The 27558-nt window shown below is 50.8% G+C and overlaps 1 protein-coding gene across 1 annotated transcript; it reads right to left on the minus strand.

The window, feature by feature from the left end:
• On the minus strand, positions 1-27558 carry NPHS1 (NPHS1 adhesion molecule, nephrin). The gene is made up of 29 exons (XM_024237461.3): positions 26840-27558; positions 26517-26732; positions 26322-26444; positions 26021-26149; positions 25424-25505; positions 24610-24713; positions 24295-24422; positions 24035-24206; positions 23696-23853; positions 23311-23455; positions 23100-23224; positions 21060-21246; positions 20706-20835; positions 20405-20577; positions 19356-19496; positions 19140-19280; positions 18509-18630; positions 17411-17582; positions 17156-17312; positions 16767-16918; positions 14542-14653; positions 14274-14455; positions 10333-10389; positions 6280-6399; positions 6117-6141; positions 5937-6012; positions 5693-5786; positions 5484-5596; positions 1-1268 (listed from the first exon to the last, which is right to left on the minus strand). The coding sequence occupies exons 1-29, from the start codon at positions 26895-26897 to the stop codon at positions 1137-1139; spliced, it is 3726 nt and encodes a 1241-aa protein (XP_024093229.3). The 5' UTR covers positions 26898-27558; the 3' UTR covers positions 1-1136.

The raw sequence follows: 27558 nt of genomic DNA on the forward strand, positions 1-27558 counted from the left end.
CCTGTTTTTAAAATCACTTTTATTGAGATATCATTTATGTACAATAAAAATGCACCCATCTTAAGTGTAAAGTTCAATGAGTTTTGACAAATCTGTGCGCCCGTGCAACCACAACCACAATCGTGATATAGAATATTTCCAACACCTCAGAAAGTTCTCCCGTGCCTTTTTGCAGTCAACCTTCCTCTCATGGCCCCAGGAAACCGCTGCTCTGCTCTCTGCCACCATAGATTAGTTTTGCCTATTTTAGAATTTCTATAAACGAAAGCACACGGTACATATTCTTTTCCTCTAGCTTTTTTTGATTGTCTGTTTATTTTAATGCTTATAGAGCATACTTATTACATGTGTCATAGTTTATGCCTCCTGTGTTAGATAACTGTGGGAAATAATAAAATAATAGGTAGGATATAACATGGGTTCATAAATTCCACTTATTATTAGCTATTTCAGACGTCATGGAATGCAAAATGAACAGAGATTTTAATATGTCTTTCCCCACTTCTGAAAACTTTACTTCATGAAGCACTTAGGGACCCTCAGAATAGCATTTTATTTTTTATTTTTATTGTATTTTTATTTTTTGAGACAGAATCTTGCTCTGTCACCCAGACTGGAGTGCAGTGGCGTGATCTCAGCTCACTGCAACCTCCGCCTCCTGGGTTCAAGCAATTCTTATGCATCAGCCTCCCAAGTAGCTGGGACTACAGGCATGCGCTACTACTCCTGGCTAATTTTTTATATTTTTAGTAGAAATGGAGTTTCACCATCTTGGCCAGGCTGGTCTCGAACTCCTGACCTCAGGTGATCCACCCGCCTCAGCCTCCCAAAGTGCTGGGATTATAGGCGTGAGCCACTGCACCCGGCAGCATTTCATTTTTGAGACGCCGTTTACAATCTGCCCTGTCCTTTTGGAGAAGTTTAGTTGCTAAAGCCAACCCCAGGATGCACCTTGTTTCTACTCTGGTACCAGCTGAACCATCTTCTGTCACTCAGCCCCCTCCATGTCCTCTCCTGACACCGAGTCCCTTTGGGTTTTATGGAGCTCACCTAACCAGCTCGGCCCAGGCTGTAATGAGAGGGACCAGTGGAGTGTAAATTCCTGCAGGTGCAGGACAAGGGGGTTGAGAGAGCTCTCACACCAGATGTCCCCTCAGCTCGAAGGGCAGAGAATCGGGTTCCAGAGTGTCCAAGTCTCCCGCCACCTGGTCATAGATTCCTCTTGGATCTTGATATGTGTCTTCAGGCCAGTGGAGGTCCCAGGGGCCCTGACAGGCAAAAAGTGGAGTTAGAACCATGGAGAGATGCCCTGTAGGTCTTCATTGAAGATCTGGGGGATACACGCCCCTGCTTAACTTCCCAGAAAAAAGTGTTTTAGCTTTTACTAAAACCCCAACATATACAAAAAAGGAGTGTGATTATAATGAATGCTTATGATGAACCCCATGTGCTTATCACCTAACTTCAACAATATCAGGCTGGGCACGGTAGCTCCTGCCTATAATTCCAGCACTTTGGGAGGCCAAAGCAGGAGGATTGCTTGAGACCAGGAGTTCGAGACCAGCCTGGGCAACATAGTGAGATCCTGTATCTACAAAAAATAATTTTATTTTTCTTAGACAGGGTCTGGCTCTGTCACCCAGGCTGGAGTGCAATGGCATGATCTTAGTTCCCTGCAACTTCCACCTTCTGGGCTCAATCCATCCTCCCACTTCAGCCTCCCAAGTAGCTGGGACTACAGGCATGCACCACCACACCCAGCTAACTTTTGATTTTTTTTTTTTTTTTTTTTTTTTAAAGAGACGAGGTTTCCATTGTTGCCCAGGCTGGTCTTGAACTCCTGAGTTCAATCAATCCACCCATCTCAGCCTCCCAAAGTGCTGGGATTACAAGTATGAGCCACTGCACCCAGCCTATAAAAAATATTTTAAAGAAATTAGCTAGGTGTGGTGGTGAGCGCCTATAGTCCTAGATACTCAGGAGGCTGAGGTAAGACGATCGCTTGAGCCCAGGAGGTCAAGGCTGCAGTAAGCCATGATCATGCCACTGCACTCCAGCCTGGGTGACAGACTGAGACTATCTCAAAAAAAGAAAAAAAGAAAAAGAAAAAACCAGTAGCAACCCTTGGTCAATTGATTTATCTATATTTCTATCTTGTTCCCCTCCCCCACTAACTGGATTATTTTGAAGCAAGCTCAAGATACCCAATGATTTCATGTTAGAAAAATAATGTAAATGTCAGAAATATAAAACCTTTAGGCCAAGCATGGCGACTCATGCCTGTAATCCTAGCATTTTGGGAGGCCAAGGCAGGTGGATCACTTGAGGTCAGGAGTTTGAGACCAGCCTGGGCAATGGGCAAAACCCCGTCTCTACTAAAAATACAAAAATTAGCCGGGCATGATGGTGCATGCCTGTAATCCCAGCTACTTGGGAGGCTGAAGCAGGAGAATCGCTTGAACCTGGGAGGTGGAGGTTGCAGTGAGCTGATATTGCGCTACTGCACTCCAGCCTGGGTTGCAGAGCGAGCCTCCATCTCAAAAATAAATAAATAAATAAATAAATAAATAAATAAATAAATAAAATTTACAAAAATGAAAACTTTAAAAGTCCATGTTATCATGTATGGCAACTGTGGAATGTAAGTTATAATTATATTGTCCTATGAATTTCCAAAACAGTTCCCTAATCATAATAGAAGAGAAAAACAAAACAAAGCAAAACAAAACAAACAACAACAAAAAAAAACATGAAGGGTGGCCCTAACTAGGGATGTGTTTTGTTCTAGGGCTGGGAGAAAATGATTATTTTAGTTCAGCAAACTTTAGAGCAGATTGGCCCATGCTCCAAATGTGGCCTGCCGCCTGCTTTTTTGTACTGTCCAAGAGCTAAGAATGGTTTTTATTTTTTTCTTTTTCTTTTTCCTTTTTTTTGAGACGGAGTCTTGGTCTGTCGCCCAGGCTGGAGTGCAGTGGCGCAATCTTGGCTCACTGCAACCTCCGCCTCCCGGGTTTAAGCGATTCTCCTGCCTCAGCCTCCTGAGTAAGTGGGACTACAGGCACCCGCCACCACACCCGGCTAACTTTTTGTATTTTTAGTAGAGATGGGGTTTCACCATGTTGGTCAGGCTGGTCTCAAACTTCTGATCTTGTGATCCGCCCGCCTCGGCCTCCCAAAATGCTGGGATTATAGGCATGAGCCACCGTGCCCAGCCCGGTTTTTCATTTTTTAATTGTTGGGGAAAAATGAAAAAAGATAACATTTGTGACATAGAAAAATTACATGAAGTTCAAATTACAGTGTCCAAAAATAAAGTTTTGTAGGAACATAGCCACACTCATTCATTTATGCATCGTCTATGGCTGCTTTTGCTTTACAGTGGCAGAGTTTGTGTAGAGTTTGAGGAAGACCGTATGTCCCACATAGCCCAAAGCATTTACTATCCAGCCGTTTTCGGAAAAAGCGTGCAGCCTCCATCTGCGCTTTAGAGAGTGCATATGGTCCAGCACCATGGACAGCGCTTTGCGCCATGCTGGTGAGGAGCTAGGATCTGACAACAGTCCCGGTATCGGAGGTCGTTCCCAGAGACAAAAGGAAATCCTTGGCCCAGAGGTGCCAGAGCATCAACCAAGGCCACACAGGAAACCAGGGGTTCTGTCCCATCCCCCTAACTGTGCAGCAATGGGTGGGGATTGGCTGGTGGTCAAAGTGCCTGTCGGTTGTTTTTGCCTGTACCTCACTTCCCTGTAAGCTCTCTGTCCCTCTCCCACTCTCAGCCCAGTGACCTGAATGGGGCTGGCCCCTACTCCCTCATCCCACGGTGAACTGACCCAGGCCTCTCCTGTTAGCATATTCCATCCCGTGACTCAGGGATGTGTTCAGTGATGAGAATGTGACCCAAGCTAGACCAATAAGTGTCAGCATTGGGCATTTGGGGCCACTGGAAAACAGGTATTCTCTTTCTTTGAAGATTTCTAATCTCGTAGGATACAAATCTAGATTTTCTGGGAAGATTTTTTCCCTTTCTTTTTTGAAACATGGTCTCTCAGGCTGGAACGCAGTGGCACAATCAGGGCTCACGGCAGCCTCAACTTCCCTGGCTCAGGCATTCCTCCTACCTCAGCCTCCTGAGTAGCTGAGACCACAGGCATGCACAACCATGCCCAGTTAATTTTTTAAACTTTTTTTTTTGAGACAGAGTCTTGCTCTGTTGCCCAGGCTAGAGTGCAGTGGCGTGATCTCAGCTCACTGCAACCTCCGCCTCCTGGGTTCAAGTGATTCTCCTGCATCAGCCTCCCAAGTAGCTGGGATTACGAGTGTGTGCCACCACACCCAGATAATTTTTGCATTTTTTGTAGAAACGGGGTTTCACCACGTTGGCCAGGCTGGTCTCGAACTCCTGACCTCAGGTAATCCACCTGCCTTGGCCTCTCAGAGTGCTGGGATTACAAGTGTGAGCCACCATGCTCGGCTTAACTTTTTTTTTTTAAAGATGGGGTATTATTATGTTGCCCAGGCTGGTCTCCAATACCTGGGCTCAAGCAATCCACCTACCTCAGCCTGTTGAGATTAGAGATGTGAGCCGTGACCATGCCTAGCCATAAAAACATTTTTAGGGAGGAAATTCTGGGCCCAGCTGGGCCTGGTGACAATTGTATGCCTTGATTTTTCAGTTGAATGGGCCCCCAAATTCTCTCTTTCTCTCTCTTTAACCAGTGGAGTAGATATGGCTAATTATCTTTAAAAATTCATGTCTACTTCCTTCCACAGTAGCAGAATTGCAGCAAGGCACATCACTGCTAAGCTAGACCACATTTCACAGCCTCCTTTGTTGTCAGGTGTGACCATGTGACTCTCTTCCCACCAGGGGAGTGAGAGCAGAGTGGTGTGCACCATTTCTGGGCCTGGGCCACAAGGCAGGGTTGTGCCTCCTCCACATTCTTTCACCTTTTCCCATGGGTTGAACCCCCCAGTGAACTGGCTCATTCATGTAGACTCAGATGACTTAAGCAGGGCCATTCACATCTGACTGTGAAAAAGAAATAGACTGCCTTCTTTTTTTCAGAGACAGTGTCTTGCTCTGTTGCCCAAGCTGGAGTGCAGTGGCGCCATCATGGCTCACCGCAGCCTCCAACTCCTGAGCTCAAGGGATCCTCCCGGCTCTGCCTCCTGAGTAGCTGGGACTGCAGGTGCACACCTCCATGCCTGGCTTATTTAAAAAAATTTTTTGTAGAGACAAGTCACTATATTGCCCAGGCTTGTCTCAAACTCATGGGCTCAAGCGATCCTCCTGCCTTGGCCTCCCGAAGTGTTGGAATTACAGGCATGGACCATCATGCCCAGCCGACTGTCTTCTTTAAGCCACTGGATCATGGTCAGGCCTCTTTGTTACAGCAGCTAGCTGGCCCTAACTAATACAAGCAATAGGAGGTAGGCTCCCAGCACTAGCCAGGAAGGATGGCTGCTGATGCAAAGCTCCTCACCATCTGCACTTCATCGTAGAGGGGTCCCCAGGCTCCAGACGGGGGGTACGTTCTTTCTACCTCATCATACAAGTGCCCAGGGAAGGCCATATCCTCATCTTCACCTGTGAAACCTGGAGTTGGAGTGGAAGTGAGACATGATCAAGGCACCCAGTCCAGGCATCGGGGGTACCTCTGAGTGGGGGAATCCTGACGTGGTCCTAACTCACCTCGGGAATAAGACACCTCCTCCTGCGTCGGGGGCAGCTGGGGGCTGAAGTCCCTCAGGGAGCGGTAATACGGCTCTGCCTCTGTTGTGCTGACCTGTTCCCCACACGCAAAACAAACAAAGCCCTTTCCATCCTCTGACCCCACTGTCCCGGGAAGGGCAATGATCAACCTGATGGCTAACGGCAGGGTTTCAGTCGCCGTCGGTGCCCTGACTGTGGGGTCGCCAGGGCCACCCCCACTTACCGTGGAGCTCCGAGTGTCCCGCTCTCCCGTCCACTGGCTCTCCTCATATTCGTTCCTGACTCGGTCCTCTTCCGACCTTCCAGGATGAAGGTGCGAGGGGCAGTTCAGAGCTGCCCCCCGCCACCCGCCTCCCCCAAACCTCCCTCAGAGCCTTCTTTACAGAAAAATATCCCCACTTACCCTGCCTCTGTCTTCTCTGAGATGCCTGAAGGAAACAGGAATAAAGGGCTCAGTGACCCTATACAAGCCCCCCCGGCCCCGGGAAGACCTTCAGTATGCAGCAACCCCAGGGTTCCCCATCACCCTCAGGTCTCCACCCTGGCAGGGAAGGGTCTCTCCTCACCCTCAGCAAGACGCCTGAGTCTCCGCTGCCAGAGGACCCCCGCAACACAGGAGGCATTGGAAAGGAGCAGAAGCCCCCCAAGAGCGAACAGCACAGGCAGCAGGGGCAGCCCCGCGGGTCCTAGGGGTGGAAGATACCCCTCAGTGAATCCCAGACAACAGGCTGTAGGCCAGGGATGGGTCTCCCCAAGAAAGCGTAGCCCTGACCAAGTCCCTCCCCCAGGGTCAGAGAAACAGATGGGCAGAGGTCTCTGTACCCACCCCTTCTGCCACCCAAGGGCAGGTGGCTTCTTTCTTAAGTCAAGCCATTAGCAAAACGTCCTCCGTTTGCTTGAACTCTGCAAACTCAGAACGGAATTCTGGACTCAGGAGGGAGCTTCAGCTCCTTAGCTGGGCACTGAAGACTTTCTGTGGTCCAGCCTCTTCCCACACCTCCAGCCATGCCCACCAAACTTAGACCCTGGTACTGGACTGTCCAGCCACACAAACCAACCACCAGCTGTTTCCAGAATCACTGAAGCAAATTCACACCTCAGAGGTTTGGAATAGTTAAGTGTTTGTCCTCAAATGTCCTTTCTTCTCAAGCAAACTTCTGTTTGCCTTTCAAATTCCATCTCAAGCTCAGGCGCTGTGGCACATGCCTGTAATCCCAGCACATTGGGAGGTCAAGGTGGGAGAGTCACTTGAGCCTAGGAGCTCAAGACCAGCCTAGGCAACATAGTGAGGCTGCTTCTTTACAAAAAATTTAAAAATGTAGCAGCATGGTGGTGCATGTCTATAGTCCCAGCTACTCGGGACACTGAGGCAAGAGGATTGCTTGAGCCCGGTAAGTCAAGGCTCCAGTGAGCTATGATAGCACCACTGCACTCCAGCCTGGGCAGCAGAGCAAGACCCTGTCTCTGAAAAAAAAAAAAATCCCATGTCAAGAACTTCTTTATTTTATTTTGTTTTTTAATTAAGATGGAGTTGGCTGGGCACAGTGGCTCACGCCTATAATCCCAGCACTCTGGGAGGCCAAGGGGGGGTGGATCACAAGGTCAGGAGTTCAAAACCAGCCTGGCCAATATGGTAAAACCCTGTCTCTACTAAAATATAAAAAATTAGCTGGGTGTGATGGCAGGCACCTGTAGTCCCAGTTATTTGGGAGGCTGAGGCAGGGGAATCACTTGAACCGGGGAGGCGGAGGTTGCAGTGAGCCGAGATCACGCTACTGCACTCCAGCCTGGGCAACAGAGCAAGACTCTGTCTCAAAAAAAAGAGTCTCACTCTTTCACCCAGGCTGGAGTGCACTGGCATGATCTCAGCTCACTGCAACCTCCATCTCCAGGGTTCAAGCGATTCTTCTCCCTCAGCCTCCCAAGTAGCTGGGATTACAGGTGCATGCCACCACACCTGGCTAATTTTTTTTTTTGTATTTTTAATAGAGACGGAGTTCTCCAGTTGGACAGGCTGGTCTTGAACTCCTGGCCTCAAGTGGTCTGCCCACCTTGGCCTCCCAAGGTGCTGGCATTATAGGCGCGAGCCACTGCGCCCAGCCTCAAATGACTTCTTTCCATCAACTTCCATCCCAGCCAATATCAGGCTGACATGGCTGCTATATCCCTGAGGACAAGGCTGAACCCCTCTAAGTAGGCATCTGTTGGGTGGGCCATCTCCCCTATCTTCCACTAATAGCACTTTTTTCCCCTGGGGAGAACAGCCACTCCCCACTCTCAGTCTTGGGTTCAGGCAGGACTTCATAATGGGCACATGGCCCGGCCTGGAAAATAAGAGTCTCCATTCTCCTCTCCACAGTGATTGTTTAGACACAGGCATTTGACCCAACATGTGTTTTTAACAAAACATTTAGGACAATTCTACTAGCTGTCAAGAAGATGGAGGTGGAGGAGGGCTTCTCTGCCCCTCTGATTGAAGAAACTCAGAAAGAAGCCACCGCAGATAAAGGCAAAGTTGAGAGAGGGTGAGAAACAGATCGCTGGTAACATTTTTGAGCACCTGAAAGTGGCCACACTTGGAATTTTTTATTTCATGTACCAAGCCCTTTTTTTTTCTTTTCTTTTCTTGAGACAGGGTTTCACTCTGTTGCCCAGGCTGGAGTGCAGTGGTGTGATCTTGGCTCATTGAAGGCTCAACTTCCTGGGCTCAAGCAATCCTCCTGCATCAGCCTCCTGAGTAGCTGGGACTGCAGGCATGCACCACCATGCCTGGCTAATTTTTTTTGTTTTTGTTTTATAGAGATGGGGTTTCACCATGTTGCCCAGGTTTGTCTCCAATGTCTGGGATCAAGTGATCTACCTGCCTCAGCCTCCCAAAGTGCCGGGATTATAGGCATGAGCCACTGTGCCCAGCCAAGCCATTCTTTCTCATGTTGACAAAACAGCTGCATTTCTGTCACTTGCAACCTTTTTCTCAGGCTCTGAAGGGGATTGTTTGCAAACGGTTGCAATCCTCTCCCAGTAGTCACATCCTTGAGTGCAGGGCCTTTCCACACTGACTCTGTTGAGCCATGTGACTTGCTTTGGCCAATGAGACAATAGCAACTATGACAGAATCAGCTAGTAAATTGGAATGTAATCTCTTGCTGCTTTTGACCCCTGTGACCACCTCCATGTGAAAAAGTCAAGAAGAGACACACGCCCAGTTATCTCCATTGTTCCAACCAAGAGCCAGATGATCATCAGAAGTGTGGGAAGGTGGCAACCCTAGACCACCCAGTCCAGTGGAGCTGCCAGCTGACTGCAGAGATGATTTAAGCCAGCCCAGACCAGCACTGTTCCGCCAGACTCTTAGAATCATGAGAAAGAATGTTGCTATAAGCACCCATGTTTGGGGTGGTTCGTTATACAGCAAAAGCTAACTGATGCAGGCTTCTTACAGGACATGGAGTGAGCTAATTCTTACAGAATTAAACTAAATTTGGAAGAGAAGAAAATTTATCACTCCAGGCAAGAGGAAGATCTAAGAAAAAAAAAAAAATTGGCCAGATGCAGTGGCTCACGCCTGTAATCCCAGCACTTTGGGAGGCTGAGGTGGGTGAATCACGAGGTCAAGAGTTAAAGACCATCCTGGCTAACATGGTGAAACCCCGTCTCTACTAAAAACACAAAAATTAGCTGGGCGTGGTGGCACGTGCCTGTAGTCCCAGCTACTCGGGAGGCTGAGGCAGGAGAAGCCGGGAGGTGGAGGTTGTAGTGAGCCGAGATCGCACCACTACACTCCAGCCTGGGCAACAGAGCAAGACTCCGTCTCAAAAAAAAAAAAAAAAAATGCCGAGTGCCGTGGCTCATGCCTGTAATCCCAGCACTTTGGGAAGCTGAGGCAGGCAGATCACTTGAGGTTGGAAGTTCGAGACCAGTCTGGCCAACATTGTGAAACCCCGTCCCTACTAAAAAAGTACAACAGTTAGCCAGGTGTGGTTGTGGGCGCCTGTAATCCCAGCACCTCAGGAGGCTAAGGCAAAAGAATCGCTTGAACCCAGGAGGTGGAGGTTTCAGTGAGCCAAGATTTTGCCACTGCACTCCAGCCTGGACAACAGAACGAGACTCTGTCTCAAAAAAAAAAAAAAAAAAAAAGAAAGAAAGAAAGAAAGAAAAAAAGAGGAAGCTCTAAGGAGTCTGCAAGTCTGCAGGGACAGAACTGAGTCTTTTTTTTTTTTTTTTTTTTTTTGAGATAGGGTCTCCCTCTGTTGCCAAGGCTGGAGTGCAGTGGCCCAGTGATAGCTCACTGCATCCTCCAACTCCTGGGCTTACGCAATCCTCCCACCTCAGCCTTCTGAGTAGTTGGGGACTACAGGTACATGCCACCACACCCAGCTATTTTTTATTTTTGCAAAGATGGAGTCTTGCTATGTTGCCCAAGCTGGTCTCAAACTCCTGGGCTCAAGTGATCACATGCCTTGGCCTCCCAAAGTGTTGGGATTACAGGCATGAGCTACGGAGCTTGGCCAGAACTAAGTCGTTAAGCAGCTGTGACTACAACCAGAGGAGGTAAGGTCAGAGACCAGGAGGTTCCATTCTCAGGGAAGCTGGGAGGGATCAGGGGACTGAGGACTTGCCTGAAGGCGGTTCTGTGGGCAGCTGGTCTTCAGGTTCTCCAGAAGGCTGGTCGAGACCTGGGGGGTGGATATAGAGATTGTGACTTAACAATAAGAATCTGAGATAAGCTTTAAATATTTCTCAGCCTCTTCTTAAGCCTATTAGACTCATGGGAACTGGTATATAACTGCTTAAGAATATTTCAAAGAGAGCTAGAAATTGCTGATAATAATGACAATATTATTAATAGCAATTCTAATGCTAATGCTAATGCTAAGAATAATTTTTTTTTTTTTTTTTTTTTTTGAGACTGAGCCTCTCTCTATTGCCCAGGCTGGAGTGCAGTGGCGTGATCTCAGCTCACTGAAACCTCTGCCTCCCAGGTTCAAGCAATTCTCATGCTTCAGCCTCCTGAGTAACTGGGATTACAGGCGTGAGCCACCACACCCGGCTAATTTTTGTATTTTTAGTAGAGATGAGGTTTCACCATGTTCACCAGGCTGGTGTCAAACTCCTGACCTCAAGTAAGGACACTTTTTTACTTGAGGCTCACGCCTGTAATCCCAGCTACTTGGAAGGCTAAGGCAGGAGAATTGCTTGAACCTGGGAGGTGGAGGTTGCAGTCAGCTGAGATCGTACCACTGTACTCCAGCCCAGTTGACAGAGCAAGACTCCATCCACCTGTGTCAGCCTCCCAAAGTGCTGGGATTACAGGCCTGAGCCACTGCACCCGGACAATTTTTTTTTTCCCAAGAGAGAGTCTTGCTCTGTCGCCCAGGCTGGAGCGCAGTGGCGCAATCTCGGCTCACTGCAACCTCCACCTCCCAGGTTCAAGCGATTCTCCTGCCTCAGCCTCCCAAGTAGCTGGGACTACAGGCACCTGCAACCACGCCTGGCTAATTTTTTGTATTTTTAGTAGAGATGGGGTTTCACCATGTTGGCCAGGCTAGTCTCGAACTCCTGACCTCGTGATTCGCCCACCTAGGCCTTCCAGAGTGCTGGGATTACAGGCGTGAGCCACTGCGCCTGGCTATTTTTTTTTTTTTTTTTAAAGAGACAGAGTCTCACTCTGTCACCCAGGCTGGAGTGCAGTGGTATTATCATAGCTCACTGCAGCCCCGACCTCCTGGGCTCAAGCTATCCTCCCGCCTCAGACTCCTGACTAGCTGGGACTACAGGCATGCACCACCATGCCTGGCCCAAAAATTAATTGTTGATGAGCACTTTCGGTGTGCAAGGTCCTTTTCACCCGAATTATCAATTTGTTGAGTTAACCAAAAAAGACTTTGGGCTCTCGATCCCTTAATAGAGATACAAGTTCTAAAGCAAAGGAGGCAAGTGTCATACTTTATGTTTTAGTGTTCAAAGGGAAGACTGGAATGGGGTTGGAGGGAAGAGCAGAGAAGATTGTAGGGGTGAGAAAGTGTCCTTACTTCCATTGAGGAAACGCCTGCTCTGTCAGGAAGAGGAAAACAGAAAGAAGAAGCTTGTGGCCAGGAGTGGTGGCTCACGCCTGTAATCCCAGCACTTTGGGAGACTGAGGCAGATGGATCACCTGAGGTCAGGACTTCGAGACCAGCCTGGCCAACATGGTGAAACCCTGTCTCTACTAAAAATACAAAAATTAGCCAGGCGTGGTGGTATGCACCTGTAATCCCAGCTACTTGGAAGGCTAAGGCAGGAGAATCGCTTGAACCTGGGAGGCAGAGATTGCAGTGAGCCGAGATCATGCCACTGTACTCCAGCCTGAGTGACAGAGCAAGATTCCATTGCAAAAAAAAAAAAAGAAAAGAAAAGAAAGAAAGAAAAAGAAACTGAGCCACAAAGATTTGTGCTATATATTTTTAGAAACTGAGACACTTACCTATGGTCACACAACTAAGAGGTAGCAGAGAGGGGATTTGAACCCAGGCTTCTCTGAACCAGGCTCTGAAGGATTTGCCACTACAATACTGTGCCTATCAGAATTGTAACATATTCATCCTATTCAAGGAATTTGTCCTTCTCGTCCAACTTGCTGAATTTATTGGAATAAAGTTATTCATAATATTCCCTAATTATCCTCTTAATGTCTGTGCAGTCTGTGGTAACGTCCCTTCTTCCATTCCTGTTATTGGTAACTTGTGTTTTCTCCCTTTTATTTGTCTTAATCAGCTTTATAAATGTTATTGATTTTTTTCAAATAACCAGCTTCTGGTTTCATTGATTTTCTCAATTGTTTTTCTGTTTTCTAATTCATTCATTTCTGCTCTTACCATTATTATTTTCTTCTTTCTGTTAACTTTGGGTTTAATTTGTTCATCTTTTATTAGCTTCTTTCTCTCTCTCTCTCTCTTTCTTTCTTTCTTTAGATGGAGTTTTGCTCTTGTTGCCCAGGCTGAAGTGCAATGGCACCATCTCTGCTCACTGCAAACTCTGCCTCCCAGGTTCAAGTGATTCTCTTGCCTCAGCCTCCCAAGTAACTGGGATTACAGGTATGTGCCACCACGCCCAGCTAATTTTGTATTTTCAGTAGAGACGGGGTTTTTCCATGTTGGTCAGGCTGGTCTTGAACTCCCGACCTCAGGTAATCCACCCGCCTTGGCCTCTCAAAGTGCTGGGATTACAGGCATGAGCCACAGTTTCTTAAGATGAAAACTTAGAATACGCATTTGAGGTTATTCTCTTTAAAAAAAAAAAACAAAAAAAAAAACTAGTCCAGTCGTGGTGGCTCACACCTGCAATCCCAATGCTTTGGGAGGCCGAGGCTGGTGGATCACCTGAGGTCAGGAGTTCGAGACCAGCCTGGACAAAATGGTGAAACCCTGTCTCTACCAAAAATACAAAAAATTACAGGTGCATGCTTGTAATCCCAGCTACTTGGGAGGCTGAGGCAGGAAAATTGCTCAAACCCAGGAGGCGGAGGTTGCAGTGAGCCGAGACGGCACCATTGCACTCCACCCTGGGCAAGAAGAACAAAATTGCGTCTCAAAACAAAAACAAACAAACAAAAAGTGGCCAAGTGTGGTGGCTCACGCCTGTAATCTCAGCATTTTGGGAGGCCAAGGCAGGTGGATCACCTGAGGTCAGGAGTTCAAGACCAGCCTGGCCAACATGGCGAAACCCCGTCTCTACTAAAAATACTAAAATTAGCTGGGCATGGTGGCACTTGCCTGTAATCCCAGCTACTTAGGAGGCTGAGGCAGGAGAATCGCTTAAACTCGGGAGGCGGAGGTTGTAGTGAGCCAAGATTTTGCCACCGCACTCCAGCCTGGGTGGCAGAGCGAGACTCCATCTCAAAAATAAAAAATAAGGCTGGGCGTGGTGGCTCAGGCCTATAATTCTAGCACTTTGGGAGGCCGAGGTGAGTGGATCACGAGGTCAGGTGTTCGAGACCAGCCTGACCAACATGGTGAAACCCCGTCTCTATTAAAAATACAAAATTAGCCGGGTGTGGTGGTGCATGCCTGTAATCCCAGTTACTTGGAAGGCTGAGGCAAGAGAATCGCTTGAACCCAGGAGACGAAGGTTGCAGTGAGCCAAGATCGCACCATTGCACTCCAGCCTGGGCAACAAGAGTGAAACTCCGTCTCAAAAAAAATAATAATAATTAAAAAATAAAATAAAATAAAAAACTAAAATAAGCACTTAATGCTATAAATTTCCCTCTAAGTACTGCTTTAACTGCAACCTCAAATTTTTATATGTTTTCATCTTCATTTAATTCAAACTATTTTCTAATTTCCCTTGGTCATTAATCACATTCAGACAGTATGGGTTGTGGTTAACGGTTGGTCTCAAGTTCATCTGCCTGAGTTTCAATCTCATCTTTATCTTTTACTAGTTGTGTGACCTTGGACAATTTGCTTAACAGCTATAGGCCTCAGTAACTCATCATAAAAGGGGAATAGTATTGACTTCACTGTACTACCCTACACATCCTCTGAGGAACACTCCAACCTGCCCAAGCCTCCCTTCCTACCTGGGGTAGTGATGGGAAGCTGGGTCCCTTTGTCAGCCAGTCCACTGTCCCCCAAGGCATTGCTGGCTAGCAGCCAGACCCTGTATCGTGTAGAAGGCTGTAGACCAGTCAGTGTGAAGGTGGTGGCCTGGGGTGGTAGGACATCCACGTAGTGGAACCCTGGAGTCCCCAGGGCCTCATACCTGCAGGACAGGGGGATAGTAAATTCAGGGAAGGGCCCCAGCCCATTGGCTGCCTCCCCTTCCTTCCTGCCTCGACAAGGACCCACCTGATGCAGAACCTCTGTGGCAGGCCCCCATCAAAGCCAGGCTTCCACTCCAGCCCCACAGAGTGTGGGGTCAGACTCACAACCTTTAATCCTGATGGAGGGTCAGGGCGGCCTGTGGGGAGAAAGACGGGAAAGCAGTCAGAGGATACAAAAGAATTCCAGAAGATTCTGTCCAGGTTTTCCCTAGGAATTATTTTAAATATACAATCGCTTCTCATTGTTCACAGTATACTCATGTTCTATAAGGTCATGGTGAACACTGCTCTGGCAAACACCAAACTGTTCCTGTAATCCCAGTACTTTGTGAGACCAAGGCTGAAGGATGCTTGAGCCCAGGAGTTCGAGACCAGCCTGGGCAACATAGAAAGACCCTGTCTCAAATTAAACATTCAAATTAAAAATAATTTTAAAAAGAAGTAAGTGAAAACAAAACCAAAAGAAACAGCAAAAAAAATTCAAGACCAAATGGTTACTTCTATGGAAAATGAAGGGTTAGGTTTCTTTCTTTTTTCTTTCTTTTTTTTTTTAGATGGAGTTTTGCTTCTTATTGCCCAGGCTGGAGTGTAGTGGTACAATCTTGGCTCACTGCAACCTCCGCCTCCTGGGTTCAAGCAATTCTCCTGCCTCAGCCTCTCGAGTAGCTGGATTATGGGTGCCTGCCACCATGCCCAGCTAATTTTTTGTATTTTTAGTAGAGATGGGGTTTCACCATGTTGGCCAGGCTTGTCTCGAACTCCTGACCTCAGGTGATCCACCGGCCTTGGCCTCCCAAAATGCTGGGATTACAGGCATGAGCCACCGTGCCTGGCATGGTTAGGTTTTTTGTTTTTTTTTTCTTTTTTGAGACAGAGTCTCGCTCTGTCACCCAGGCTGGAGTGCAGTGGCACGATCTCGACTTACGGCAAGCTCCGCCTCCCGGGTTCACGCCATTCTCCTGTCTCAGCCTCCCACGTAGCTGGGGCTACAGGTGCCCGCCACCATGTCCAGCTAATTTTTTCTATTTTTAGTAGAGACAGGTTTTTACCACATTAGCCAGGATGGTCTCGATCTCCTGACCTCGTGATCTGCCTGCCTCGGCCTCCCAAAGTGCTGGGATTACAGGCGTCAGCCACCGCGCCAGGCAGTTAGGTTTCTTTAAACATCTCATCATAGCATTTGCGTCAAGCAATCAATACATGATTTTTTTTTTTTTTGAGACAGAGTCTTGCTCTGTCGCCCAGGCTGGAGTGCAGTGGCGTGAACTCAGCTCGTTGCAACCTCCACCTCCCGGGTTCAAACAATTCTTCTGCCTCAGCCTCCCGAGTAACTGGGATTATAAGTGCGTGCCACCATGCCCGGCTTTACTTTTATTTTTTATTTTATTTTCTAAGTAGAGACAGGGTTTCACCATATTGGTCAGGCTGACCTCGTGATCTGCCTGCCTCAGCCTCTCAAAGTGCTGCGATTACAGGCGTGAGCCACCATGCCTGACTAATCCTGGTATTTTCATGCTACTGTTAGGAAGAGAAAGAATTCTGTTTCCTCTGGGAATTCTAACAGACCACTATGAGGGCCCTTAGAATAAAGCCAACACAGAGACTTGCAGACATAAGAATGAAGAGGGCTGGGTGTGATGACTCACACCTGTAATCCCACCACTTTGGGAGGCTGAGGCGGGCAGATCACTTGAGGTCAGGAGATCAGCCTGGCCAACATGGTGAAACCCCGTCTCTACTAGAAATACAAAAATTAGCTGGATGTGGTGGAGGGCGCCTGTAATCTCAGCTACTCGGGAGGCTAAGGTGACAGAATTGCTTGAATCCAGGAGGCAGAGCTTGCAGTGAGCCAAGATCGTGCCATTGCACTCCAGCCCGGGTGACAAGAGTGAATCTCCATTTCAACAACAACAACAACAACAAAAACAACAACAAAAAAAAGAATGGAGAGTTGCTGATGACAGCTGAACCTAGATCCAGAAACCCCTGAAAACCTATTTTTCAGTTACTTGAGCTAACAAGTACCCCCTCTCCATCTTTTTTCTGTTCTTTTCTTTTTCTTTTGCCTTTGTTGTGGGTCTCCCTGAAGATCCAGTCTCCATTAGGATTTTCAGGGCAGGCAAAAACTCCATCCTCACACATACACAGATCCTCCGGTTTCAGAAACATGAGCAGCCCAGGGCCAATCAGGGATGTGGGAATGGATCCAGGGAGCACCCCCTCCCCAACACCCTCACAGCCCCTCCATACTGATGCTGACAAGTTGAATGTTGGTTTGGTCCGAGCCAAGGGCGTTGGTGGCTGTACATGTGAAGAGGGCATAATCCTGGGTGGCAGACACATTGGCAATGGTCAGGAGGCTGCTGTGGACACCACCCTGGTGGTATGTGTGCTCCGTGTACCTAGAGAGAAGGTAGGGCACCACTCACCCTTCCATTCACCCAACCACTTATGCTTGGAATCATCTATGCATCCATCCGTTCATTTAACCATCTGCCTATCTATCCATTCATCCATTTATCTTTTCATCCACTCATCCATTCACTCACTCATTCCTCCACCCATTCGTCTTCCTTCTCTGCAGGGACTCAGGGAGGGGAAGTGGGGCTGGAGTGCTGCCTGGCTGGGCCTGGGCTCACCTGGGATCTTGGAGATCCAGAGGGACCCCGTTTTTTGTCCAAGTGAAAACGACGTTGGGGACACCTCGGGCACGGCAGTGGAGGGTGGCAGAACTGGTGCTGTCTCCAGCTGCAGCCACCTTAGTTAGGGGAGTGGGATGCTCCACCTGGGGGGCAACTGGGAGGGGATGGGCAGTCAACATGAGCTATGTGGGAGACATGAGGGCTGTGGGTTCAGTGGCAGGTCTTGAAGTCAGGTGTTTGGGTGATACCCACATCTGACAACAAGACGGACCAGCCGTCGTGCTGGAGGTGCCACCCCATTGTCCACGATGCACTGGTAAGCGCCAGCCTGGGCCAGTTTGGCATGGTGAATCCGCAGGCACCCCGTGGGTCCCCTGGATATTTTCTCCATGTCATCCAGGCTCTGGTCCTCCTCATCTTCTCCCTGGAGGCCCAAGAGTCCAGAATTGGCCTCCCAGTCTAGCCCCAGATCCATCACTGCCCAAACTGTCCCTTCTGTAGCCTCATTCTCCTAGCCACAATCACCCTCCACGGAGGTATTGAAGAAAAAAACATTCTCCTGTCATCCATCTATCCATTTACCCAATCCATCTTTTCATCCACCAATCCAGGCAACAACCTACCCATCCATTCACCCAACCACTTATGCTTGGAACTATCTATCCGTCCATCCATTCATTTATCCATCTGCTTATCTCTCCATTCATCCATTTATCTTTCCATCCACTCATCGGTTCACTCACTCATTCCTCCACCCATTTGTCTTCCTTCTCTGCACCCATGTATCCATCCCTGTAGCTCTCCACCCATTCACACAACTATTCACTCATGCTTGCACACCTATAAATACATGCATCTGTTCAGAGACTTACCCAGCTACCTATTTATTCATCTTTCTGTTGATCTACCCACCCATCCATTTATCAATTCATCCATCATCCTTCCACAGATATCTTTCCTCTGATGGTGTATCCGTCCATCATCTACCCTCTATCTATCCACTGATTTTTCTCCTTCAATCATCTTCCCACCCATCCACTCACCCATTTATCCGTCCTTTCACTTGTCCATCTGTTCCTCCATCCACTCACTCATTCATTCACCTGTTCATCCACTTACCTACCTGTCGACCTATCTATCCATCTACCCACCCACTCGCCTGGCTGTCTAGCCATTTATCCATGCATTCATTTTGCCACCAACAGTTATTCATTCTGGGAGCATGCCCTGGCGAGTATATAGTTATAAAGGGTCATACAGATGTATGTGGTCCCCACTCCCAAGGAACTCACAGTCAAGAAACCACAACCCCTTGACCCCACCTCCATTTACCAAAGGCTGGGTCCTCACCAGTCTCTCCCAGCTGAACATGCCCGGGAGGATGGGATTGGCGTCAACAGTGCAGACTATGTCCACAGAACCCCCGACGTTCACCTCAGTGGGGTCTTGGAGGGCACGGATGGTGGGAGCATCTGGTGGAAGGCAGAGGCTTGGGGAAGGCACTTGGGCCCAGACAGCTCTCCGTGTGAGAGGGCCCCAGGTGGGAGGGATGTCTTAGGGGTTCCACGAAAGTTATGGGTGTGGACACAATCTGCCCTTAATATCAAAGAGTTGGAGGAGAGTTCTCAAGGTTGGTGAGGTTGTCTCCACCCTCCACTATGCCTCTGTGATAATTAGAGTGGGTTGGGTGGGCTTCCAGAATTGTGTGTGTAGGGGGGCTTATACAGTGGGCTCCCATTCCTGACGGGAGCAGCTTCCGTGTCTAGGCGGACACCGTCTCTGGGCAGAGATTCCACACTGGGTCTCTCTAGTGGAAGGGGTTCCGCAGTGGGCGTGGTTACACCGCGGCTGGGACTTCCAGAACGGGAGGGTTCCAGGATGAGTGGCTGTCCCTGGGTGGGCGGAGCTCCCACAATGAGGAGACTCCACATTGGGCAAGATTCCTTGGGTGGGTGTGGTTTTCATGGTGGGCGGGGCTCACAGTGCACGTCCAGCCGCAGCAGCGCTTCCGCGGTGCCCTCGGAGTTCTGGCAGTGCAGCTGATAGAGGCCGTCGTCCGCGCGGGTCACATTCCACAGATGCAGAGCCCCGCTGGAGAGGATGCGATGCCGGGGGCCGCCCGCTGGGGAAGGCCAGAATAAGGGACCTGACAGGGCCTCCCATCCCCGGGACCCCTCCCCATGCCCACTTCCCTCACCTGGACTGAGGCGATAGCCGCGGAAGGTCCAGTTGAAGGCCTCGGGGGCGGGGTTAGCGGACACGGACACGGGCAGCAACGCCTCGCCCTGCTCCACCGCGGTCACCACCAGCACCTGCTCCCCCAGGAACTCTGGACGGTCTTCAGAGGGGGCGCCGCAGGGAGTCAAGATTGTTGTTAAGGTCAGGGTCAAGGACAGATTGGAGATCAGGCACAGGTTCAAGGGTTAAAGTTGGGGTCACGACGGGGTTTAAGGTTGTGGACAAGGTAACAAGTTCAGAGCTAAGCTCAGGGGTAAGGTTCGGGATAGAAGTTAGAATACAGTTTAGGAAAAGAGCAGAAGCCAGGGTCAGGTTGAAGGATGGAAACAGGAGTCATGAGGGGGGTTAGGAGAGAGGACAAATGCAAGATGGGAGGAGGCAGGATAGGAGTTGGCCCAGGACCACGGGTCAGGATGAAGGTCAGGAGTTTCAAGTTTCAGGATGGGGTTAATGATAGAGTGATAGTGTCAAAGCAAAGACCCAGGCCAGGCACAGTGGCTCACGCCTATAATCCCAGCACTTTGGGAGGCCAAGGCAGGAGGATCACTTGAGTCAAGGTGTTCAAGATCGGCCTGGGCAACACAGAGAAATGCCATCTCTATTGAAAATTAAAAGTACAAAAAATCAGCCTAGCATAGTGGCACGCGCCTGTAATCCCAGCACTTTGAGAGGCCAACGCAGGAGGATTGCTTGAACCCAGGGGTTCAAGACCAGCCTGGGCAACATAGTGAGACCCCGTTGCTACAAAAAGTAAAAATAAACTAGCGAAGCGTGGTAGCGCACACCTGCAATCTCAGCTACTCGGGAGGCTGAGGTGGGAGGATCACTTGAGCTCAGGAGTTGGAGGCTGCAGTGAGCTATGATTGCGCCACTGCATTGCAGCCTGAGCGACAAAAAATGAGAGAGAGAGAGAGCGAGAAGAGAAAAAGAAGGAAAAAAAGGAAAGATCCAAGGAGTGGTTTAGGGTCAAGAAGGCATCAAGAGGGGCTTTCAGGCCGGGGCACATACACAGCACGTTGAGGCGATAGAAGGAGCTCACGGTTTCGTGGAGCTCGGCGCTGTGGGCGCGGCAGGTCACGCGTTGGCCATGATCGCGGGATGACACTTGCAGAAGGACGCTCCTGGCAGCGGCGGAGCCTTTGAACGGGGCTCTCCGGGGTGGGGCGGCCACGCCCTCCAGCCTGTGGACCCGGGGTCAAGCCAGGGCTGCGAGCAGAGCCAGAGGCTGGAGAGGAGCTAGGCGGGGGCGGGACATGCGTGGAGGGGGCGAGGCCAGACCAGAGATGGGAGGGATCCCTCGCACTCCCACCTCTCCCCTTCCTTGTCCCAGGACAAGTTGACTGGCGGGTTGCTGCTGACGCTAACGCATGTCAAGTTTAAGGCGTCCCCCGGGCGCAGTGCAGATGCGTTGGCCAGGATCGTCACGTTAGTTGGGGGAACTGGGAGACGGAGTTGGAGGAGCGAGACTCAGAGGTTAGGGGCGGCCTGGTCTGCGTCCACCCCGCCTGCACCCCAGGCTCAGCCCAGTCTCGGGTCCCCCACCCCGCCCCCGCCCGCTTCCCCCGGGTCCAGGGTTCGCTGGGTCCCTGCCCCACCTGGCTCTGTCCCTCCCGCCCCGCCCCCGCCGAGTCCGCCCCCGGGCCTCAGCAGTGCGAGCCCTCACACTGCACCGCCAGCTGCGTGGACGCGCTGAGCTGGCCAGCCTTGCACGTGAACTTGGCCTGGTTGTCCGACGGCCCTGTGACCAGCACCAGCTCTCGGGAGAAGGTGCTCCCAGATTTCTCCACGCTGCCGAGATGCACGCGCCGCGACTCCTGCGGCAGCCGCGACTCCGTCACAGTGCGCGAGTCCTACGGGCCGGGAGTGACTGGGGGCCGCAGGCAGCCCTGCCGCTTCCACCAACCCCCAACTCCCCCGCCCTGCCCACTGGGTTAGTGCCGCCAGCCCAGACAAAGCCTTTTTGTGATAAGGAAAAGCACCCCCATCAGCGCCACCCCCCTAGGGCAAAGCAGTGGGGAGTGGAACTGAGTGACCCCCTCCCTGGAGTCTCTCCCGCCTCCCCGAGTCCCTGTGCATGGCAGTTTTGGGGATCTGAATCCGCCTTCTGTCCCACACGCAACCCCCGCTCTGCCTCTGCAGCCACCTGCAGGCTCTCAGCGCACTCCTCAAAATCTATTTCTGCTGTGTTTACCCAACACCACGTGCAGGAAACTCCCTTGAAATTCCCAGGCCTTTCCCAGAGTTCCTCAGTTCCTTTTCTTAAAATTCCTGCTGTCCCCAAAGATTTCCTTTGAAATTTTCCTTAATTCCAGTGTCTTTCCATAGATTACTTCCTTTTTTTAATTATTGCTGCTGCACAAATTAAACTTTCCATAGATTTCTGAATCTTTCCGGATATTATAATATCTTATGATCCCAGTCTTTTAACAGATTCCTTTGTATTGCCCAGATTCTTAGCACTTCCCCAGAATTCCATCCAATTAAAATGAAATTCCATTGTCATTTCTATAATTCCTAGTCTTCCCCCCAAAGTTTTCAACTAGCTCCCTAATTCCCGGGATTTTCCTAGAATTCTATTAGGCTTCTCTTTCATTTTAATGAAATTTCATTTCCTTGCCTCCAAATCGCAAGAATTCAATTTAATACTAATGAATTTCCGATAGTCTGTGGAATTACTAGCTTTTCTCCAAATTTTCTTTTCTTTTCTTTTCTTTTTTTGAGACGGAATCTCCCTCTGTCGCCTAGGCTGGAGGGCAGTGGCACCATCTCGGCCCACTGCAAGCTCCCCCTCCCGGGTTCACGCCATTCTCCTGCCTCAGCCTCCCGAGTAGCTGGGACTACAGGCTCCCGCCACCATGCCCGGCTAATTCTTTGTATTTTTAGTAGAGACGGAGTTTCACCGTGTTAGCCGGGATGGTCTCGATCTCCTGACCTCGTGATCCGCCTGCCTCAGCCTCCCAAAGTGCTGGGATTACAGGCCTGAGCCACCGCGCCCGGCTATTTTTTTTTTTTTTTTTTGAGACGGAGTTTCGCTCTTGTTGTCCAGACTGGAGTGCTGTGGCACAATCTCGGCTCACCACAACCTTGGCCTCCTGGATTCAAGCGATTCTCCAGCCTCAGCCTCTCGAGTAGCTGGGATTACAGGCCTGCGCCACCATGCCCAGCTAATTTTTTGTATTTCGAGTAGAGACAGGGTTTCTCCATGTTGGTCAGGCTGGTCTCTAACTCCCGACTTCAGGTGATCTGCCTACCTCGGCCTCCTAAAGTGCTTGGATTACAGGCATGAGCCACTGTGCCCGGCCAAATTTTACAGCATTGTTTTTTTGTTGTTTTTTTTTTTTTTTTTTCTGGGATTCAAGTCTTTCCCTAAAATTCCTGACATTTCACCTGAATTCTGAGATTTTTCACTAAAATTTTCTTTAATTTTAATGAAATTACCTTTTCTCTAGAATGCCTAATCTTGATTCAGAATTCCAATTTTTATCCTAAAATTCTCACTGTTTCCCCAGAATTTTCCTAGGATTCCATTTAATTCTCACGGCATTTTTGTCTTTTCCTGATTCCCTGTCAAACCTCAGAATCTCTAGTACTTTTCAAGAAATTTAATCTTTTTCCAAGATTGCCCAAGATTTTGAAGGAGAGAAGGGGCCTGGTTCTTCCCCCACATTCCTGGCCACCCCCATAGCCCTGGCATGGCACCAACCTTGAACCACATGAGGGAGGGCTCTGGGTTGCCCCCGATAGCCAAACACACCAGCCTCACCCGGGTCCCAGCCCGGAGCTTCTGCCCCTCTGGGGGACCCTCAATCCACAGTTTCTGGGCGGGATCTGGGGGGAGAGGCAGGAAGAATGACTTTTTCTCTGGGCTGGGTCCTGAGGCTTGGGGGCATTGCTGGGCCAGGGCAGGGGCTCACATTTTATGTTCAGGATGAGCGACTTCTTGAAGGTCTCCTTGGTGAAGGCTTCACTGAAGGCCTCACATGTGAGGGTCAGACCGTTGTCCTCCCGCCGCGCCAGGAATGTCAGGTTAGACATGGAGATGTGACCGCCATGCAGTCCCTGGCAGGGAGTGAGTTTCAGATGTGGGGACTGCAGCACCCCTATCCATCGTGCTAGAGGCCTGAGTCCATCCCAGTCCCCAGCAGGGACACAGGAGACATCTCTACCTCCCCCTCTGTTGGGGTCATAGTCCTCAAGGAGAAAGCCCCCCAGGCTGCTGGACCCATCCCCTTCCTTATCCACGAGTCGTGCCCTCAGCCCCCTCCATGCTCAGACCCAGGAGCCTGGCCCCCGCCTCACATCCATGACTGTCTCCTCCATGGGCAGCAGCTGCCGCCAGCCCAGCCACCATCGTAGCAGGACCCGCGGGCGACTGGACTTACTGACACACGAGAGTGTCACGTTCTTGTTCTCAGTCTGGGATGCAGATCCCAAGATAGTAATGGCACTAGGGGGAACTGCAGGGACAGAGAGGGAAGACACTAAGCTGGGCTGGATTTCTCACAGACCAGCCCAGACAGAACAGGACTGGAGACAGATGCTGAGATCTTTGACGTCTAGTAGGCATAATTTGGGGGCACACACAGATGGTTCTCTAAGGCACAGATCGACAAGTGGGCTGCTGGCACCGGGACTCACAGGTGACCTGCAGCGTGATGCCGCGCTCCTGGGTCTCTGCAGACACGCTGTTGTGGGCCTCGCAGCTGAGCCGTGCTCCATGATCTTCTGGCCTCACGGTCATCACCAGCACACTGCGGGCCACCTCCTGGGTGTGCTCTGTGCCCCAGGCTGTGGACACCAGCTGGCCATTCTGGAGACAGGGACAGGACTGGGCCAGCTCAGGACCGGCTCCCAGACCCCGCTCTCCCCCCAATCCCCATGCCCATGTTTGCCCTCACCTTCAGCCACTGCAGTGTGGCTAAGGGATTCCCCCCTCGGGCCACGCACGGCAGCTCCAAGCTCTGTCCTGCCCGCACGTGCCCCTCATCCAGGCCTGGCCACTCGATGACAGGGGGCCCTGGAGGGACTGGGGGATATCAGTCACTCAGTGGGCCTGGAGTAGCCCATCCACTCTTTCCAGGCCCCACAACCTGCCTTTGAACCCCCATGTTTCTCTGAGTGCCTGAATTTCCATAATCCCTGTGATCCGCCCCCCCCACCCCAGTGCCTGCTCCCCATCCTCAGTGCCCTAGTTGGCCCAATTCTCCACTTACACAGAACATTCACAGTGAATGAGGCCTTGATGGGGGCCTCCAGTGCTGGGCTAGACGCCTCACAGACCAGCAACTGCCTATTATCCGAGCTCCGGGGTGTCACCCTGGGATGAGAAGTCAGGGTTCTAGAGTCAGAGTCATCATCTGAAATTTGGGGAGTCAAGGAGAAGAGGTGGGGATGCCACCTCTGGTCCCCACACCTGGTCTAAGTCCCCATGCTGATCTCCTCTGGGATCCGGGGTTTCATGGGAGAGATTTTGGGGGTGAACAGTGAGAATTGGAGCCTAGAGAGCCCCACATCTGACCAAAACTTTAGTGCTTGGGACTCTGGAACTGAGGCTCCCATGAAGTTTTTTTGTTCGTTTATTTGTTTGTTTGTCTTTTGAGACAGAATCTGGCTCTATCGCCCAGGCTGGAGTGCAGTGGTACGATCTCAGCTCACTGCAACCTCTACTTCTTGGGTTCAAATGATTCTCCTGCCTCAGCCCCCCGAGGAGCTGGAAGTATAGGCGTGTGCCACCACACCTGGCTAATTTTTATATTTTAAGTGAAAACAGGGTTTCATCATGTTGACCCAGTTGATCTTGAACTCCTGACCTCAGGTGATCCACCCACCTCAGCCTCCCAAAGTGCTGGGATTACAGGCATGAGCCACCACCCCTGTTCCCCATGAAGAAGCTTTGAGAGTCAGGATGAAGAATTGGGTCCCAGATGTTCATACCTAGCCCAAGCTTCATGCTTGCATCCCTGGGGTCTGGGGTTCCCATGGGGAAAATTAGGAGTCAAGGTTGGGGGGTTGTTTCAGTTTTCACACCTGGCTGTGGCCTCCACAGTGAAGAGTTTCTGCTGGGAGCCCTCGTTCACGTTTGCAGAGATGTCGGATATTGTCTGTCCACCTTGGGGAAACAAGAGGGCTAGAGGGGTTCCAGGCTCCCCGCAAGATGGATTCTGGGAAGCATGGCCTGGAAGTCCTCAGGGTGGATGCGATGCCCCCTCCCTCCTGGTTCTAGATGAAAAGGGCCTGGGGCAGAGCTGCATCCCCTCCCGACTTTCTGGACTGCCTGAATGCTGCAGTCTTTAGTGCTGGGTCCTGGGCCTCGCCGCTCTTCTCAGCTCCTTGCTGGGTTGTACCATGCACCCCATCCCTCAGCTTTTCATGTCTGCACCAGCGCTACTGCCCATATTTCTATCTGGGCCTCAGCCTTGTGCTGGTTGCTGCCCCCCTCGATGTGGCCTCCCATCCACTGGGTCCCACACTGGCCTCAGCATCTCCCCACACCTTCTCCTGGGTCCCCATCCCAGGGATGACATCTTTTCTGGGGCCCTTAGAAGGGAACTGGTCAGGAACACACACCCTTCCCACTCCAGAGGCTTCATGCTGCCCCCTGCCACCCAGTTCACCCGCTCTCACTCAGGAGAATGGTGATGTCAGGTGCTGGCTTCGCGTCCCCAGACACACAGCTGACCACGTACTCCTGCCCAGCTACCCAGGTGACCATGGTGCCTGCCTCTGGGGTCAGCTGGAGCAGCCTGGGAGGAACTGGTGAGAGAAGGGTCTGGGGTAAGCTTCCAGCACTGAGAAGGACTTGAAGATTGGAGTTCGGTACCCAGGGTCTGGGAGAGGAGAGGCTGGGGGCTTGGACTTCTGGGTCGTGGGGTAGGGGAGGGCTTGCAGCCCAGACTCATGGGTCCTGGGGGTCTCTCACCCATACCCAGGATGGAGAGGGTCACTCTGGGAGACACGAGCTCAGGCCCCGTCTCAGAGCGGCCCACCTGGCACTCATACTCCGCGTCATCGCTGAGGTCACAGGCCTCGATGTGCAGGTGGAATTCACCTGCAGGGGGAGCCGGAGGTCAGGGTCGCAGGTTCTGCTGGTGGCTGAGGGTCTCAGGCTCTGATCTCTTACCTCTAGCAGGGTCCCCTTCCAGGCGGTACCTCGGGAAGCCTGGGATCCTGGGGTCGGGGCCCAGGAGCAGCCCATCTTTGGCCCACTGCACCGCACTGCCGGGGGTGCTGACCCCACACCGCAGCTCCACTGAGGCCCCCTCCACCACCGTCAGGTTTTCCGGCAGGGCCCAGAAGCCCCGGGGAACGGAGGCAGGAATCGCCAACTGCGCCAGGCCTGGGGACACAGCAGGGTGCGAGGAAAGGGCAGAGGGTTTGTCTAGGGAAGGTAAGTGGGAAATGGGGGCCACTTGGCGCTGGGTACAAGGCTGGGATCCCACTCACCTTCAGTCAGCAGCCCCAGGAGCAGGAGAGAAGCCCTGAGCGTCGTCCCCAGGGCCATCACAGGTCCCCCTACTGTGACCCCCACAGTGCCCGCTGCCAGCCACCTGCGTCTGTCTGGCTTTCTGTGGGTCCCTCTCTCTGTGTCTCTGCCACCTGCTTTTCTTTTTATCTGTCTTTCTGTTACTCTCCTCCCTTTCTCTTTTCTTCTCCCCTGTGAGAGTCTCTCTATCTCTGTCTTGCTCCCAGTTTCAATCTCTGAGTCTCTTTCTCTGTCTCTTTAAAAAAACTTTTTTCCTTTTCTTTTTTTTTTTCTTTTTTTTTTAGAGACAGGGTCTCACTATGTTGGCTAGGTTGATCTCAGACTCCTTCCCTCAAGCCATCCTCCCATCTTGGCCTCCCCAAGTGTTGGGATTACAGGCGTGAGCCACTGCACCCAATCTCTTTATCTTTCCATCTTTCTCTCCTTGTCTAAGCCGTTCTCTCTCCTTTTGTCTTTGTCTCTTCCTCTCTCTCTGTCTCTCTCTCTCTCTCTCTTTCTCTCAGTCTCTATCTTCTCTCTTGCCACCCCTCACCCCTGCTCCTTGTCTCACTACTCACGGCCTTTCAAGAAGGACCTGCAGCACAGAGTCCAGCAGGCCAGGAGCCCAGGAGAGCGATGAGGCTGATGCAGGCACTGGCAGAGTCAGCCCTGCTCTCTGACCCAGCTTGAGCTCATTCTC

The sequence above is a fragment of the Pongo abelii genome, chromosome 20 (assembly GCF_028885655.2).
Source record: "Pongo abelii isolate AG06213 chromosome 20, NHGRI_mPonAbe1-v2.0_pri, whole genome shotgun sequence".
NCBI lineage: Eukaryota > Metazoa > Chordata > Mammalia > Primates > Hominidae > Pongo > Pongo abelii.